Here is a 14,409-nt window from a genome sequence, read left to right as displayed (position 1 = left end):
TGGAACCAGACTAGGTACCCCCTTCCCCTCCTGCCCAGGGTAAAATGAGTCCTCAGTGTGGCTCTCAAAGCCTTCCAGGATCTGACCCTGTCACCTCCCACTCAGTCAACAACCCCGGCCTCTTTCCTGCCCCTCTAATGTTTCAGGACTGTTGCTGCCTGAGCTGGGAACACAGTCCCCGATCTACACTGAGGACCTCATGGCCTGGGCTGGTGATGGCCCTGACCAAAGCTGCAGCACCCACCTGACCCTCCAGGTCCCTCTTCCATGCTGCACTCTTCTCCCTAGCAGTGGCCTCCTGGGGCCCGTCATGCGTGTGACCCAGCACGTCTGTCTTACCAGGCAGGTGGGCTATTGTTGGAGGCTGGTCAGTCCTGTATCAGGGCATGGCTACTCCACGCCCATGTTTGCTATCTATTGTCTCCTGGGGACTCTGAGGCTTTACTCAGACTAGGACCCAGGACTGGGTGCTGGCAGCAACTCAGTTCCTGCCTCCGTCTAACCTTCTAGAAGGAATTCTGATTCCTGCCATGGCCTAAGAGAGGAACAGAGACTGGCACAGAAATAATAAAGGAGCAGGGAGAGCCCCAAGGGCAAGGACAAGCGGCAACCCCTCCATTCTCCCCTACTGTCCCCCCACCGCATCACCTTTGCCTACGAAGTAGTCCTGGTAGTAGCGGGCACCCAGGTCCACATGCTCAATGCTGTACTGCCGGGGCCGACTCTGCGTTCTCTGCTGCTCCTTGGGGACCTCTAGCACCGAGATGCTGGCGTTGGTGCGGTAGCAGCTCAGACTGGGCTCGGCCAGGGTGCCCTCAGTGCTGCCTGGAGAGCCCGCGGAGGCCCGCGAGAAGCTCACGTTGCGCTCACACTCGCCCCCGATCTCGTTGCGGAAGTGTGGGCAGCTGAGCAGCAGGTCGTTGCTGTTGTCGTCCCCGAGGTCCTGCTCCAGGTTCTCCTTGCAGTTGAGGTCCTCCGTGCTGGTGAAGGCAGGGTCCAGGCCGCCCAGGCTGTGGGTCCGTGACGCTGTTACAGAGGCCATGGCTGAGGCAGCAGACGCCGCCGAGGCCCCCGTGGTGGTGTTGCGTCGCTGTGCCACGGCCACCCTGTTGGCCGCTGCCTCGTTGAGGTCGAACAGCATGCTCTGCACGTCAAAGTGGGCGAAGCTCTTCTGGCACACCCACGGTCGACTGACTTCTGGGGGGCTCCGCCCCTCTTCGGCCTCTCCGGGCGACCGGCCTGTTTCACCCTCTGGTTTACTGCTCCGCAGCTTGCGGAAGATGGATGAGTCCACAGTGTCTCCGCTGCCAAGGCCCCGTACAGGTTTCTTGCGGGCCTTCTCCTTCTCCTTCATGGGATGCAAGGGGAGGAGACTGTCCTTGCAGGGATGCCCGTTGCGGGGGTCCCCCTTGGTGCCACCACTGCTCCCCGTGAGATGTGCACCGGGATCTGCCCGTAGGAGTTCGGTCAGTGTCTGGGAGCCGCGGGCTTCGGGCTGCTCATTGCGGAACTCATTGAGAATGTCAAAGAAGCTCTGCTCGGGCACTCCCTGCACATCGATGGAGGAGGTGCTGCCGTACTCCCGGAAGAGGGGCAATGCACCTGTGTGCCGGCTGCCCCGCGGCTCCCCTACCTCCTCCACGTCACACTCGCTGAGGGTGATCTCGCTGCTGCTGCGGTGTCGCAGTGGGAGGAAGGCCCTGCCCGGTGACCGAGGCCACCCATCCTGGAATTCTACATCTTTGGACCTTCTCCTGGAGAGTCGGTGGAAGGCTCTGGACCCTGAGGAAGCTGGAGTGCTGGCGGGAGGCTGCCCGTTCTGCACACTCCTCACGGAGTGGGCTACTTTGGTGGCCTTCATGCCATCTGCGTCCTGGGAGGGGCTCGGGTTGCTCTGTTCCCTCAGAGCCTCCCGTTTGGGGGGCCAGTCCGCCACTCGCGCGCGCACGCCCATCTTGGGCATTGCAGGGGTGGTGGGGCTGGGGCGGGTGGTAGAGGTGGCTGGGTTCTCACTGAGAGGCTGGGACATGCTGCCATTTTGGGCCCAGAATCCCATGGGAGTGTAGTCCCCTGTGTGTGGCCCAGGGAGGACGTCAGCGCCTCTGGCCCCACAGCTGGCTGCCAGGTCGACGCCATCACTGGGAAGGGGCCGATAGGTGGTCATAGTCCACGGGCACTGGAGCGCTGCCGGGCCCTGCAAGCTGTGGTGTGGCTCTATGGGGTCCCCTGGCCCTCAGCCATTGTTCAGGGCCGCCAGGCCCAAGATGAAGGATGCTGGCCCCTGAAACCAGACGCGAAGGTTGTGAGCCTGTGCAGTCCAGTTCTCCACCATCGCTGTGGACAGCTGAGCCAGGACAATCTTGGGAGGCAGGGGCTGTCCCGGGGGCTCCTGATGGAGCAGCTCAGCAGGGCAGAGCGGGCGGCAAGGGTGTCCTCCCGGCCATGCTGCAGAGGAAGCAAAGGGACAAATGAGATACGACCAGATGTGACTGCTTCCAGCTCTGGGGGAATAGCTTCACTCACTTTGGAGTCCATTTTATTACAGACGCTTCCAGATGCACTGAACAGCAAAAGGAAGGCTGCAAGGAATCACCCTGCCAACTCCCCAAGCAGGGAGACGCTTCTCACCTGTCCTTCCGCCCCCAGCCACACTCTTTGTTTCTGACAGATTTTTTTTTTAAGTGTAAATTTCAGACCTCAGGTCAGCCCACTTGTAAATATTTTGGCTTGTATCTCTAGCAGATCAGGTCTGTCATTTTCAGCTAAAGGAACATGGATGCATCAGTAACACTCCACACCCTGGCTGTATCAGTTTCCTCACCATCTCAACAGACTGACTGGTTCATTTAAATTAGGACCCAAAGGAGACCCACACCACGCCCTGGCAAGTACTTTTCCTAGATCTCTTCTTTGCAATCTCTTCCTTAAATTTTTTTTAAAGATTTATTTTTATTGCAAAGTCAGACATACAAAGGAGGAGAGACAGAGAGGAAGATCTGTCCACTGATTCACTCCCCAAGTGGCTACAATGGCTGGAGCTGGGCCGATCTGAAGCCAGGAGCCCAGAGCCTCTTCCAGGTCTCCCAGGCTGATGCAGGGTCCCAAGGCATTGGGCAGTCTTTGACTGCTTTCCGATTCCACAAGCAAGGAGATGGATGGGAAGCAGGGATGACAGGATTAGAACTGATGCCCAAATGGGATCCTGGCACATGCAAGGTGAGGACTTTAGTCACTAGGTCACTGCACCGGGCCCCATCCCTCCTTAATTTTGATGTCATCTACTTGCTGGGGGAATGGAGTCATGTGTCCTGTAGTGGTTCCCTGTTCTGGAATCCTTGTGGGCACCAATGAACTTATTCTTCCGACCCCTGTATTTCCTGTAACCTGGCAGCTGCACAGAGGCCAGACAATTGGGCAGCTGTCCTGCAGTCTGCCCCACCCAGCTACTCCCCAGAAAGGAAGTGAGCATGAGGAATGAGTCAACACGAGCAGGGGGGATTGCAGGGGACGGAGGGGTGGTAATGTCTCCAGAAGGCTGTGTGGCTCACTGATCACTGTGAGCAGATCCTGTCAGTTTCTTGCTGAGACCTCCCCAGGGCCTCACCCCCACCCACCGGCCAGGGGCCCACAGGATCTGGCTCTTGCAGGTCTCCCTGACTAACCTCTGATCTCACCAGTCTTCTTTTCCGTTCGGACGCATCACGCCTGACCCAGGATATCTAGATATCCTTCCAGGTGGCTCCTTCCCCTGGTGTCAGCTCTTCCCAAACCTCTGAGCACTCTTTTCAAAGTCTTTTTCACCCACTCTGCTTTTTCCTTTTTAAAGACTTATTTCAAAAGCAGTTACATAGAGAGAAGGAAAGACAGTGAGATCCCATCCCCTAGTTCACTCCCCAAATGTCCGCAATGACAGAGTTGGGCCAGGTTGAAGTCAAAAGCTTCTTTTGGGTCTCTCACATGGGTGGCACAGGACCAAGGACTTGGACCATGTTTTACCGCTTTCCCAGGTATAATGCAGGGAGCTGGATGGGATGTGGAACAACCAGGGCTTAAACTGGCACTCATATGGGATGCTGGTGCTGTAAGTGGTGGCTTAATACGTTATGCCATGGCACTGGCCCTCAATTTTTCTTAGCTATCATCAACAGCTGAGGTTATTTTGGTCGTTAGTCACTCAATGACTGCCCCACCACTAAAATGCCAGCTCCGGAAGGGTGGGGATGTATCCACATTAATGGGGATGTCTCTCTTGTTCACTGATGCAGCCCTAGAACCTGAAATAGTGTCCAGGACACAGGGTCACCACATGCTGCATGCAAAGGATAGTCTTGACCGAAACTTGAGGTTCAGTGCCTCCCGAGCCACAGGCCTCTGGGGAGGGAGTTCACGCTGTGTCCTGCAGTATGAAACACTGGGCTTTGTCTTGCCCTTGAACGTCTGGAAGACGAAACCCTGTGCTAGAGAGGAAGGGGAAAGTGGGCCACCGTGTCCCTCCTCCTGCCAACAGAACTGATTTTGTTCTGGGCGGGAGAGTGCTGGGCACTGGGATCAAGGTGTCCAGTAACTTTTCTTCCCCTTAACCTAGAGCTGGCCACGACTGTTCTGGTGCTGACTACTGGTGCTTCCTGTGTGAGGAAGTACAAGGTTGCCTTTGTGTGGGTGCATGTGCACGGTCGTTTTAAAACTTGTGCCCAGAGCCAGACGAGAGTGAACTGACAGACGCACAGGGAAGCTAAACCAGGTTCATGGAGTCCAACAACAGGTGAGCCCAGGAGAGTGCGAGCAGACGGGAAGCCAGGGGAGCAGGCTTTGTGTGTCCTTGTGCTCCGTGAGCACACCGACAACTCCTGTAGACAGCAGGGGAGGCAGCACAGAGGAGCAACTGCTCCATGGAAGTGGGCGAGGCTGCAGTGACCTGGACAGCAGGGGCCTCTTCTGAGGAGGCAAGTGGGCTTCTACTCCTTCCAGTTTAGCCTCGCAGAAATGTGTCTGCCACATCATTTGATCTCTCAAGAGGAGTCAGACACCTGGAGCTGTGGGCAACACTTCCTATTCAAAAAGCAAACACTGACAACTGACCAGCAGCCAGGCACAGCAGCTCCAGGAGCATCAAGAGGCCGACACTGGCTGCCCGTGTGTGCCCATGCGCCTACACATGTGTATGTGCCCTCCCACTTCATGTTCCCACGTCCTTCCTGTGCCTCACAGCTGTCCTCAGCACTCACCAGTCCCCCAACCCATGAGGACCTGAGCTATGCTACATCCGCAATAGACAAAGGTGTGTCAAACCAAGGCAAGGAGACAGCTCTGCTTTTCAAGCATCCTGCCGGTCACCTTTGGTATTATCCAGATATTACCTGGCTTCAGTAAGAGGCAAGCATTTGCCTGGCTGGTAAGATGCCTGCATGCTGTATCACAGTGCCCGGGTTTGATTCCCAGCGTCCTGCGGATGCACAGCATGGGAGGCAGCAGGTGATGACCCAGTGCTTAAGCCTCTGTCACTCACGTGGGAGACCTGGGTTGGGCTCCCGGCTTCTGACTTCAGCTGGCCTGGTTCTGGCTATTGCAGGAATTTAGAAGAATGAACCAGAGGATGGGAACCCTGGCAGTTTGTGTTTCAAATGAAGCTAATTTTAAAAAGTCAATACTAGGGCCCAGTGTGATGGCCTAGCAGCTAAAGTCCTCACCTTGCACATGCTGGGATCCCATAAGGGCGTAGGTTCTAATCCTGGCATCCCTGCTTCCCGTCCGTCTCCCTGCTTGTGGAATGGGAAAGCAGTCGAGGACTGACCAAAGCCTTGGGATCCGGCAGCGGCGTGGGAGACCTGGAAGAGGCTCTGGGCTCCTGACTTTAGATCGGCCCAACTCCGGCCATTGTGGCCATTCAGGGAGTGAATCAACAGACAGAAGATCTTCCTCTGTCTCTCCTCTTCTCTGTATATCTGACTTTCCAATAAAAGTAAAAAATAAATCTTTAAAAAAAGTTGATACTAAAGTACACTGCAAACAATAGCAAAGACCAACAAGGGACCACAAAGAACAGTGATCTTTGAAAAATTCAGAGAAAGTGCTGTGCTGTAGCACAGCACGTTAAGCCTCAACCTATAACACCAGCTTCCTACACAGACACCAGTTACTGTCCTGGATGCTCTGCTTCTGATCTAGTTTTCTGCTAATGTGCCTGGGAAAGCAGTGGAGGATGGCCCAAGTGCTTGAGGCCTTGCGCCAGTAGGAGTTCCAGGCTCCCAACTCGGCCTGATCCAGCCCTGGCCTTTGCTACCATTAGGAGGGTGAACCAGCACATGGAAGATCTCCCTCTGCATCTCCTCCTTTCTCTCTGGGATTCTACCGTTCAAATAAAAAGTGTATTTTTTAAAATTTAAAGTTCGTAGAAAATAATATAAAAAGTGATACATAGATTTAAAAAACTTTTTGCTCCAAAACCAACCTTTTAATTTCTCATGAATTATTTTAAAAGCAATTTACCTATTTATTTGGAAGGCTGGATGACTGATGGCAGAGGAGAGGTAGCTAGAGATCTTCCAAAATGCTTACAAGAGCTGGGGCTGGGCCAGGCCAAAGCCTGGAACCACCTCCCCAACCCAAGTCACACAGGTGGCAGGCACCCAAGCATGTGGACCATCATTCACTGCCTCCCAGGTGTTTTATGGTAAGTATCATGTAGTTGGAACCCTACCAGGCACTCTGAGATGGGATGTGGACAATCCAAGTGGTGACTTATCTGCCTGTGTCCACAATGCCTGCCCTTCTGTGAATTTTTGGTAGTACCTAACAAGCCTGTGGAATGGATTTGGTTAAGGGCTGCTGGTTTCCATCCTGTGGTGATCAGAGGGTGCTACAGCTTTGCCTGAGAAAATGAAAATTATTTTGTTCATTTTCTGTTTACGGTCTCCGCCACAAACAGTTCTAGAATGGCAGGGGTGTTCTCCCTGAATCCCTGAGCCTAGGACCATACCCTGTTGGATGCTGGACCCCAGCAGGTCAGTGTGGACAGGGAGCAGAGGGAGGACTGGTCCTCTGAAGTCATGCTGGAGCTGGCTGGGAAACCAGTGGCCCAGACAAAAGCCTAACTGCTGACACCCGCACTGCTGGACAGACGGGCTTTGTTGGTATCATTCTGCTCCCAGCTCAGTCAGGAACACTCAATCTCTTCTGTGGACACACAGACCCTGGTCTCCTGGCACCAATGCCTTCTCTGAGCTGCTACAGCCAGGTCTCCCTGCGATAATCAGAGGTTGAAGAGCACTCGCAGCCTCTCTAGGCCTCGGGGGCTCCAGCCCCTGGGTCTCTTTCTGGTTCTGTGCTCCTGAACTCCCCCTTCCTAAATGCATCTGCATCTTAACTGGGAACAGCCCAGTTAGGGGAGTAGCACAGCATCCATACAGGAACCAGATTTAAGTCCCGGCGTGCCACGGCCTGATCACTGAGACAGGGACGTAGTTTCAATTTGTAAGTGGGGCTGACACCACCTCTGTCTCAGCCACTGCTATGACTAGTATTCTTTCATGTATCTTTGGATGATTTTCCCTACTGGCCTCGCTGCAGAAGCACAGCTGGGGCAGGCCTGGGGTGTGGGCTCAGCAGCTGGGCAGCCTCTCCCGGGCCTCTGTGTGGGACTCACAGAGGGTCCCGACAGGAGAGGTCTCTGCACTGACAGGAGTGGTGGCTGGACTTTTGCGGAGGATCTGGGGGTTCCTTTCCTCTAGTGCTGCTGTGATTTCTTTAAAAAAAAAAAAAAAAAGATTGCTCCTTCAATCTCCTGTTCATTCTTTTATGTCTTCAATAAATTCTGTTTCTGTCCAATATGGCCAAGTGTGGCTTGTGCTGCTGGCATCAGGAGCTTGACTAATTCACAGCGCTGTGTGCGAGGCAGGCAGCTGAGGGACTGCGGCTGGGAAAATCTAGGGCAGCCTCAGAGAAAGCAGCAACACGAGGACTGAGTAGTGGCACTGGCGCAGTCAGTTGCAAGTAATGCCAGCAGCCTGAAGTGGCTCGGCCAGTGACGACACGGGCTCGCATGTAACCGGGAGCCTGGATGTGGCAGAAATGGGTCGGCGATGTCAGGTGCGCTCTCTCTCCCGTCCCTCGGCCTCGCTTGCTGTACTGCTGGTTTCTATCTTGGGGTTTCTTACCTCACGGTCACCAGCTGGTGCCCCAGCCATGCTTCGCACTGTGCCCCAGGTGACAGAGGACATGAGTGCACTCCTCCCCATCAGACCTGGAGAGAGTGGGAGCATCTTTCCCAGAGCACTCTCTTCCCCTCACTCCTTCCTTTCATGTGTACGGCTACTTCAGCTGCAAGGAGAGCTGAGCAGGGCAGAATCCAGGATCATTCCTGGGCCCCTGTTAGAGGAGTCGACTGCGGTGTGTCCGTGGGTCCAATGCTTCCAGTATGTGCTTGTGAAGAGGTGGGGGAACTGAAGCTGAGAGAGGCTTTCTCATGAAGCTCCGAAGTCTAGAGGCTAGAACAGCAAACAGGCGAACACCATAGCTGTGGCGTACTGGCTTCAGAGGCCACAGTGTCTGCTGGGCATGGTGTCTTATGGGGCAGATGAAAGGGGAAGAATAAGCTTTCCTACCAGTGACAGACACCTGCGGTTTGCTTCCCCAGCCACTTCATAATTCCTTTTTTCCAGATTTCTCTTTGGCAACCCACTCTTTCCAACTGGTTGCCCAATGGACCAGAGGTAGGGTTCCTTCCCTTGCTCGGGAACTCGCTGGTTGACCTGATCAGAAACATGGAGACCCAGTGACACCACTGTCAGGAATGATGAAGAATGAGCTTTCCTTATCTGGATCACGAGAGGACATGAGGGATGGAATCACAGCAGCCATCTTGTGACCCTGAGGCAAGACCTACCTGTGTAGGAGACTGAGTGTCAGAATCTAGGAGCTGTAATCAGACTCTGGATCTAACTGCACCTGAAGCCAACGCTTTTCCATTTGTAATCAGTGAGGATTATAGTTATATAATGTAACTAACCAAACAAGACCAAGCTCTAACAGCAGCTACGTTGATATGTATGTTCTGTGGGCCAGGTTCTCTTCTAAGCAATTTGTTAACTTCACAGTGCAGGTGTCATTATCACTCCATTTCACAGCTGAGGAAACTGAGGAGGCAAGCAGATGAAGTACTGTGCCCGAGGCCACATGGCACTGTGTTCTGACCCTAGCTCCTGCATGTCAGGGGGTCCTGAGTTCAGGCTCCAGCCCTCGCTGCGCTCTGGGATAGCTTCTGGACTTCTGAAGTTCTCTTTCCTTTGTGGCGCCCTATAATTACACGCCCTCCAGGTCCAACGGCTCGCTGAGTTCCAGACTCACCTGCTTAGCTGACATCACTGCATAAAAGAGTTCTTTAAGAGGTTCACGGAGAACAGAATTCAAAGCTAACTATTTCAGTGCAAAATAATTCTGAAGTCCAGACACGTGGGATGTCTTCAAAGGGTTCATGAAGACAAAAACTCTAACAAAGCTGTTTGTAGATTTCACCATATTTTGCAGTGAAATAAAACACCTTTCAATTTGATTTTCCCACAAGCTTTCTTGAAGTCACCTCACTGGTATCTTTCACACATGGCCAACCCAACATTCCCAACCCGAACTCCTTGTACCTCTTCTTCCACAAATTCAATCTGTCTCAGAGCAGGCAGGACAGGCTGCCTGCGGTCACAGACGCTCCGGGGCTTCCCCAAGCAAAGCTTGCTTCTTGCTCTTGGTGCTGTCCACCTGAGTCTGTCACCTCAGCTCCTAGCCAACAGAGGGGCTCTTCCCTGGGACCCTGCCAGTTTCAGAGATGAGACGTGGCTGAACCATGCAATGGCCCTTCAATAGCTCCTATTCAGGAACAACACACATGGCCTGTGCTTGCCTGTCACTGGCTAGCTGAGTCACATATCCAAGAAGTTGCCAGCAAGGTGGGGCACCAGAGTATTGGTCAGAGCGGCAATGCAACAGGTCGTCGGCTTCTGCGTCAGCTGAAAAGCATCTCCTTCCACTCAACACCGCCTTTCACACTTCCTCTCCTCCCACTCACCGTCCCCAGCCCTGACAACAGGTCCCAGGCCACCTGTCTCTCCCACATACTGAGCTGCCATGACTTTGCACTGGATGAATAATCCCAATCCCATTTTCCTGGTTCTGCTCCCATTCTCCTAAGGGCCCTTGTCTACCTAGCAGGCAGGGATAAACACAGGGATAAAATTCAAATGCCCTGCCTCAGCCCTCAGGCTCCCGCTCCCTGCTTCCCCAGGCCAAGTCACAATGCCCTTCTTTCAGTTCTGTGCACACCTCCAGCTGCCTGCTGCCTCGGGGCTTCTGCACATCACATTCCTACTGTCCTTTCTCATACAACGGTAGTTTCTGCTCAAGACTTAATCCAGGGCCCAGCACGATAGCGTAGTGGTTAATGTCTTCACCTTGCATGTGCCAGGATCCCATATGGGCGCCGGTTCTAATCCCGGTGGCCCTGCTTCCCATTCAGCTCCCTGCTTGTGGTCTAGGAAAGCAGTAGGGGATGGCCCAAAGCCTTGGGACCCTGCACCTGCGTGGAGACCCGGAAGAGCTCCTGGCTCCTGACTTCGGATTGGCTCAGCTCCGGCCATTGCAGCTGCTTGGGGAGTGAGCTATTGGATGGAAGATCTTCGTCTCTGTCTCTCCTCCTCTCTGTATATTTGCCTTTCCAATAAAAATAAATATTTTTGTAAAGACTTAATCCAAGAACTACTTGCCCCACACTACCTCCCTTTCTCATCGACCTCATTCAGTCCCAAGCTTGGGCTCTCAGAGTACTGTGGATCTCTTGTATCTCTCTGGGGGAACCTGTATCAATGTGTGAGAGCTCCCTTGGGACTGTTTGTGAGGGCAGCTACTCTGCGCTACCTGTACAGATAATGAAGATGTAACTGAGCAGTACAGAAAAGGCTTCTGCTCCCACACATTTGTGTCCAGTACAGGAGGCCAGTGGGAAAAAAAGAGACAGCAAACAAGGCCATTTCAAAGGATGGGGTGCAAAGTAAAGGAACATGATCTACAAGGTGTAATCTGTAAAGTACATGGTAAAGGAACAAGACATATAATGTGCAAAGCATATGGTAAAAAAAGTATCATGCATAACATGTAAAAGGAAAGGAACATAATGTGTAATATACAACATGTACAGCACACAGTAAAGGATAACATACAGTATATAATTGTAAAATATAAAAGATAAAGAACATGACATGGGACTGGTGTTGTGGCACAGTGGGTAAAACTACTAGTTGTAAGGCTGGCAATCCCATATGGGCACTGGTTCAGGTCCTGCCTATTCCATTTCTAACCCTGCTCTCTGTTGATGGCCTAGGAAAGCAGTTGAGGATGGTCAAAAAACCCAGATCCCTGTCATTCAGTGTGGGAGACCTGGATGAAGTTCCTGGCTTCAGCCTGGCTGGGCACTGGATGGTGTAGCCATCTGGGGAGTGAACCAGTGGATGGAACTTATCTTTATAACTGACTTTTGAATGAATGAATGAAAAAATAGGTAGAACTTAAAGAACACAACAGGGCCCAGCGCAATAGTCCAGTGGTTAAATCCTGTGTTGCATCTGCTGGGATCCCATATAGGTATTGGTTCATGTCCCGGCTACTCCACTTTCCATTCAGCTCCCTGCCTGTGGCCTGGGGAAGCAGTTGAGGACGGTCCAAAGCCTTGGGACCCTATTCCCGCATGGGAGACCTGGAAGAAGCTCCTGGCTCCAAAATGGTTTAGTTCAGCTCCGACCATTGCGGCCACTTGAAGAGTGAACCAGCTGACAGAAGAACTTCTTCTCTATGTCTCCCTTCTCTGTGTATCTGCCTTTCCAATAAAAATAAATAAATCTTATTTTTTTTAAAAAAGAATACAACATATAATACATAATATGTGAAGCATGTGGGCTAGGAACATTATGGCACAGTGAGAGGCACTTACATGGAGGGGTTGGGAAGGCACACTGAAGAGGAAGCGCCTGAACTGGGATCTGCACAGAGGGCGGGCCAGGGCCACGCACCAGGTGTGCTGAGTGAGGCTACTGTATGCGGGCAGGGAAGCTGGAGGTGGCCAGCAAGGTTGGCCAGGGTGTCCCAAGGCAGCAGCTCTTTTCTCCAGATGTCCACCCCAGGTACTGTAGGAGCAGCTTTTACAAGCCACAGATGTCTGACCGCACCCTGCCCCCAGAGTGGCTTTGTGGGGGACCCAGAGGCTCTCAGAAGCTTGGCAGCTGGCTCCAGTGCACACACAGGGCTGAGGGCAGGAGGACCAGAGACAGCATGGAGAAGAGGGCCTCACTCCAGGCACTCGAGAGGCAGGACCACTGAGGGGAGGCTGACAGGAGCTGGGGCCGACTCAGCAGTGAGGTAGGAGGGCAGGTGTGACAGAGGCCCCGGGCAGCAGGTGCGATAGGGTGGCACCAGGTGATCAACAGGAGTGGATGCTGCTCAGAGGGTCATGCCTGGTGGCAATTATGCATGAAGGGCACTGGTGACCCTCATGGTGCTCCAGATGGGGCTGTCCATGTCCCATCTCCCAGGCTCTTCAATGTCACCAGCCCCTCCTCACCCCTCACCCTGGAGAAGAGTCCTACCCTCCCTCCCTCCACTGGACTCCCAAGATTACAATCTGCAGGATTTTGGAGTATCTTTTGTGTTTCTTAATCTTTTGAACAGCTCCAAGTCTGGAGTGGACAGGGGTCTGCCATACTTGTTCTTGTGTACAGGGGAGGAGGAAGGGCTGACATGGCGGGGAGGAGGACTGACAAGTTCTCCCAATGTGTCAGGCTCGGACTACACACTGGCACGCGTTAACTTGTGTGTTGTCATGCGGGACGTCTGTTACACTGTTCTATAGAGGAGGCAAAGGTTGCGTGGTCAGGTCACGTGGTTGGCAGGTGGAGCAGCTGGGACAATCTGGCTTGGCTGCTGAGCTCTAAATAAAAGATGAGGCAGTTCCAGTGCACATGGCATGGGAATACAGGAATGATGCAATTTTCTTCAAAATCAATTCAGAGGGACAAAATTCTAGAAGCCAGCAACAGCTCAGCAGGTCTCAGGTTAAAAAAAAAAAAATCTTTTTTTTCTCTCATCTTATTGGAAGTTTGCACACTTGAGGGCCTACTTTGGGGCTCCCTCAGGAAATAAGATGGATGGAAATCTCAGAAATCTCATTAGAGAGCATCGCAGCAAAGACTGTTCTATCAGCTCCAAGAACAGTGAGTGGGGTCTCTGGCACGGCCGTGAAGACCTGTGCTTCCACATTTAATGTGAGAAGGCCCAGAGGACTGGGGTTTTAACTGCAATCTTCCCTGGCACCTCCCTGGCACATTCCTACCTACAGGACCAAAGGTGACTGTCTACAGCCTTACGGTCAAGCTGGTGGGACTCCTACTTGGGGTCAGAGTTCCCAAGCAACCTGTCTGTCCCGCTTTTAGGGTGGTACATTGGTATAATTCCCCCGCCATGGGAGAACAGGAAGAACATATGTTGGAATGACATGCAATGACATTTTCGGTGTGCGTTCTATTTTAATCCAGTAATTCCATTTCTAGGAATCAGCCCTTCAGTCAAACTGAGACAGGTACCTGATGATTCTACTGTCACAGTGTTTGCATTTCTTTAATTCACAAGAGCTGGGACCAGCTCAATACCCATCATTGGAGGCCAGGTTCAGTGAATGCGGGCACCTCTACTCCAGGGAATAAGATACCTGAGCAATAAAAAGTAAGGAGCCCTGGGTGTAACGTACGCAAGAAGCCACTGCAGCTCCATGAGACGAGCTGCTGACTTCAACGTGTCTAAGATTTGTCAATCCATGAATCCTCTGGGCATCCTTGTGAGGGCGGGACTAACACTAACCTCATTTCAAAGCCAATGCAATGGACGCCACAGGGGTTGAGAGAACCAGCCCAGGTCATTCAACCAGAAAGTGACGGCTCTGGGACTAGAACACAGACAACAGAGCATGGTGGTTTTACTCTCTGCTGACTTGAGAAGGGAAAGGGGCAAGCTGCAGAAGTCAGTCCAATTCAACCTCACTGAGTTCAAAAGAGAGAGTTCAAAACGGCGGGGCTGTGTTTAGCACGTCTTCCTCCAGGACTCTCCGATGTTTGTGAACATACAAGGAAATGCTCACCACAGCAACAAGGAGGGCGTGTCAGAAGCTGGGATTAACTTTTAGGTCATACAAGCAAGCGCGTGAGGGAAAGCAGGGGCCGAGTAAAACAGAAGCAGAATGGAGAGACTGACAGTCCCCAGTGGGGTGCCAGTCCCTGTGCCAGTTTTGCTTTGGGACCCAGAAGTCTGAATGGTACCCAACCTCCAAACAGATCCCTCCACAGCCTGGCAAGGTGCTCCACCCTGAGCACCAAGGGGAAGATG

The 14,409-nt window shown here is 52.8% G+C and overlaps 1 protein-coding gene across 5 annotated transcripts in view; it reads right to left on the bottom strand.

The window, feature by feature from the left end:
- SIPA1L3 (signal induced proliferation associated 1 like 3) overlaps positions 1 to 14,409 on the bottom strand; it is a 217,570-nt gene that overhangs the window by 82,897 nt on the left and 120,264 nt on the right. For all 5 annotated transcript variants that reach the window (XM_058674384.1, XM_058674383.1, XM_004595068.2 and 2 more), the window contains one exon: positions 649 to 2,445. In XM_058674384.1, coding sequence (XP_058530367.1) covers positions 649 to 2,164 — 1,516 coding nt within the window. In that variant the 5' untranslated portion in view covers positions 2,165 to 2,445. The remainder of the gene's footprint in view (positions 1 to 648; positions 2,446 to 14,409) is intronic.

Source organism: Ochotona princeps, chromosome 16 (genome assembly GCF_030435755.1).
Source record: "Ochotona princeps isolate mOchPri1 chromosome 16, mOchPri1.hap1, whole genome shotgun sequence".
NCBI lineage: Eukaryota > Metazoa > Chordata > Mammalia > Lagomorpha > Ochotonidae > Ochotona > Ochotona princeps.
Note: the sequence above shows the minus strand (reverse complement) of the source record. Positions and strands in the feature narration are given on the sequence as shown.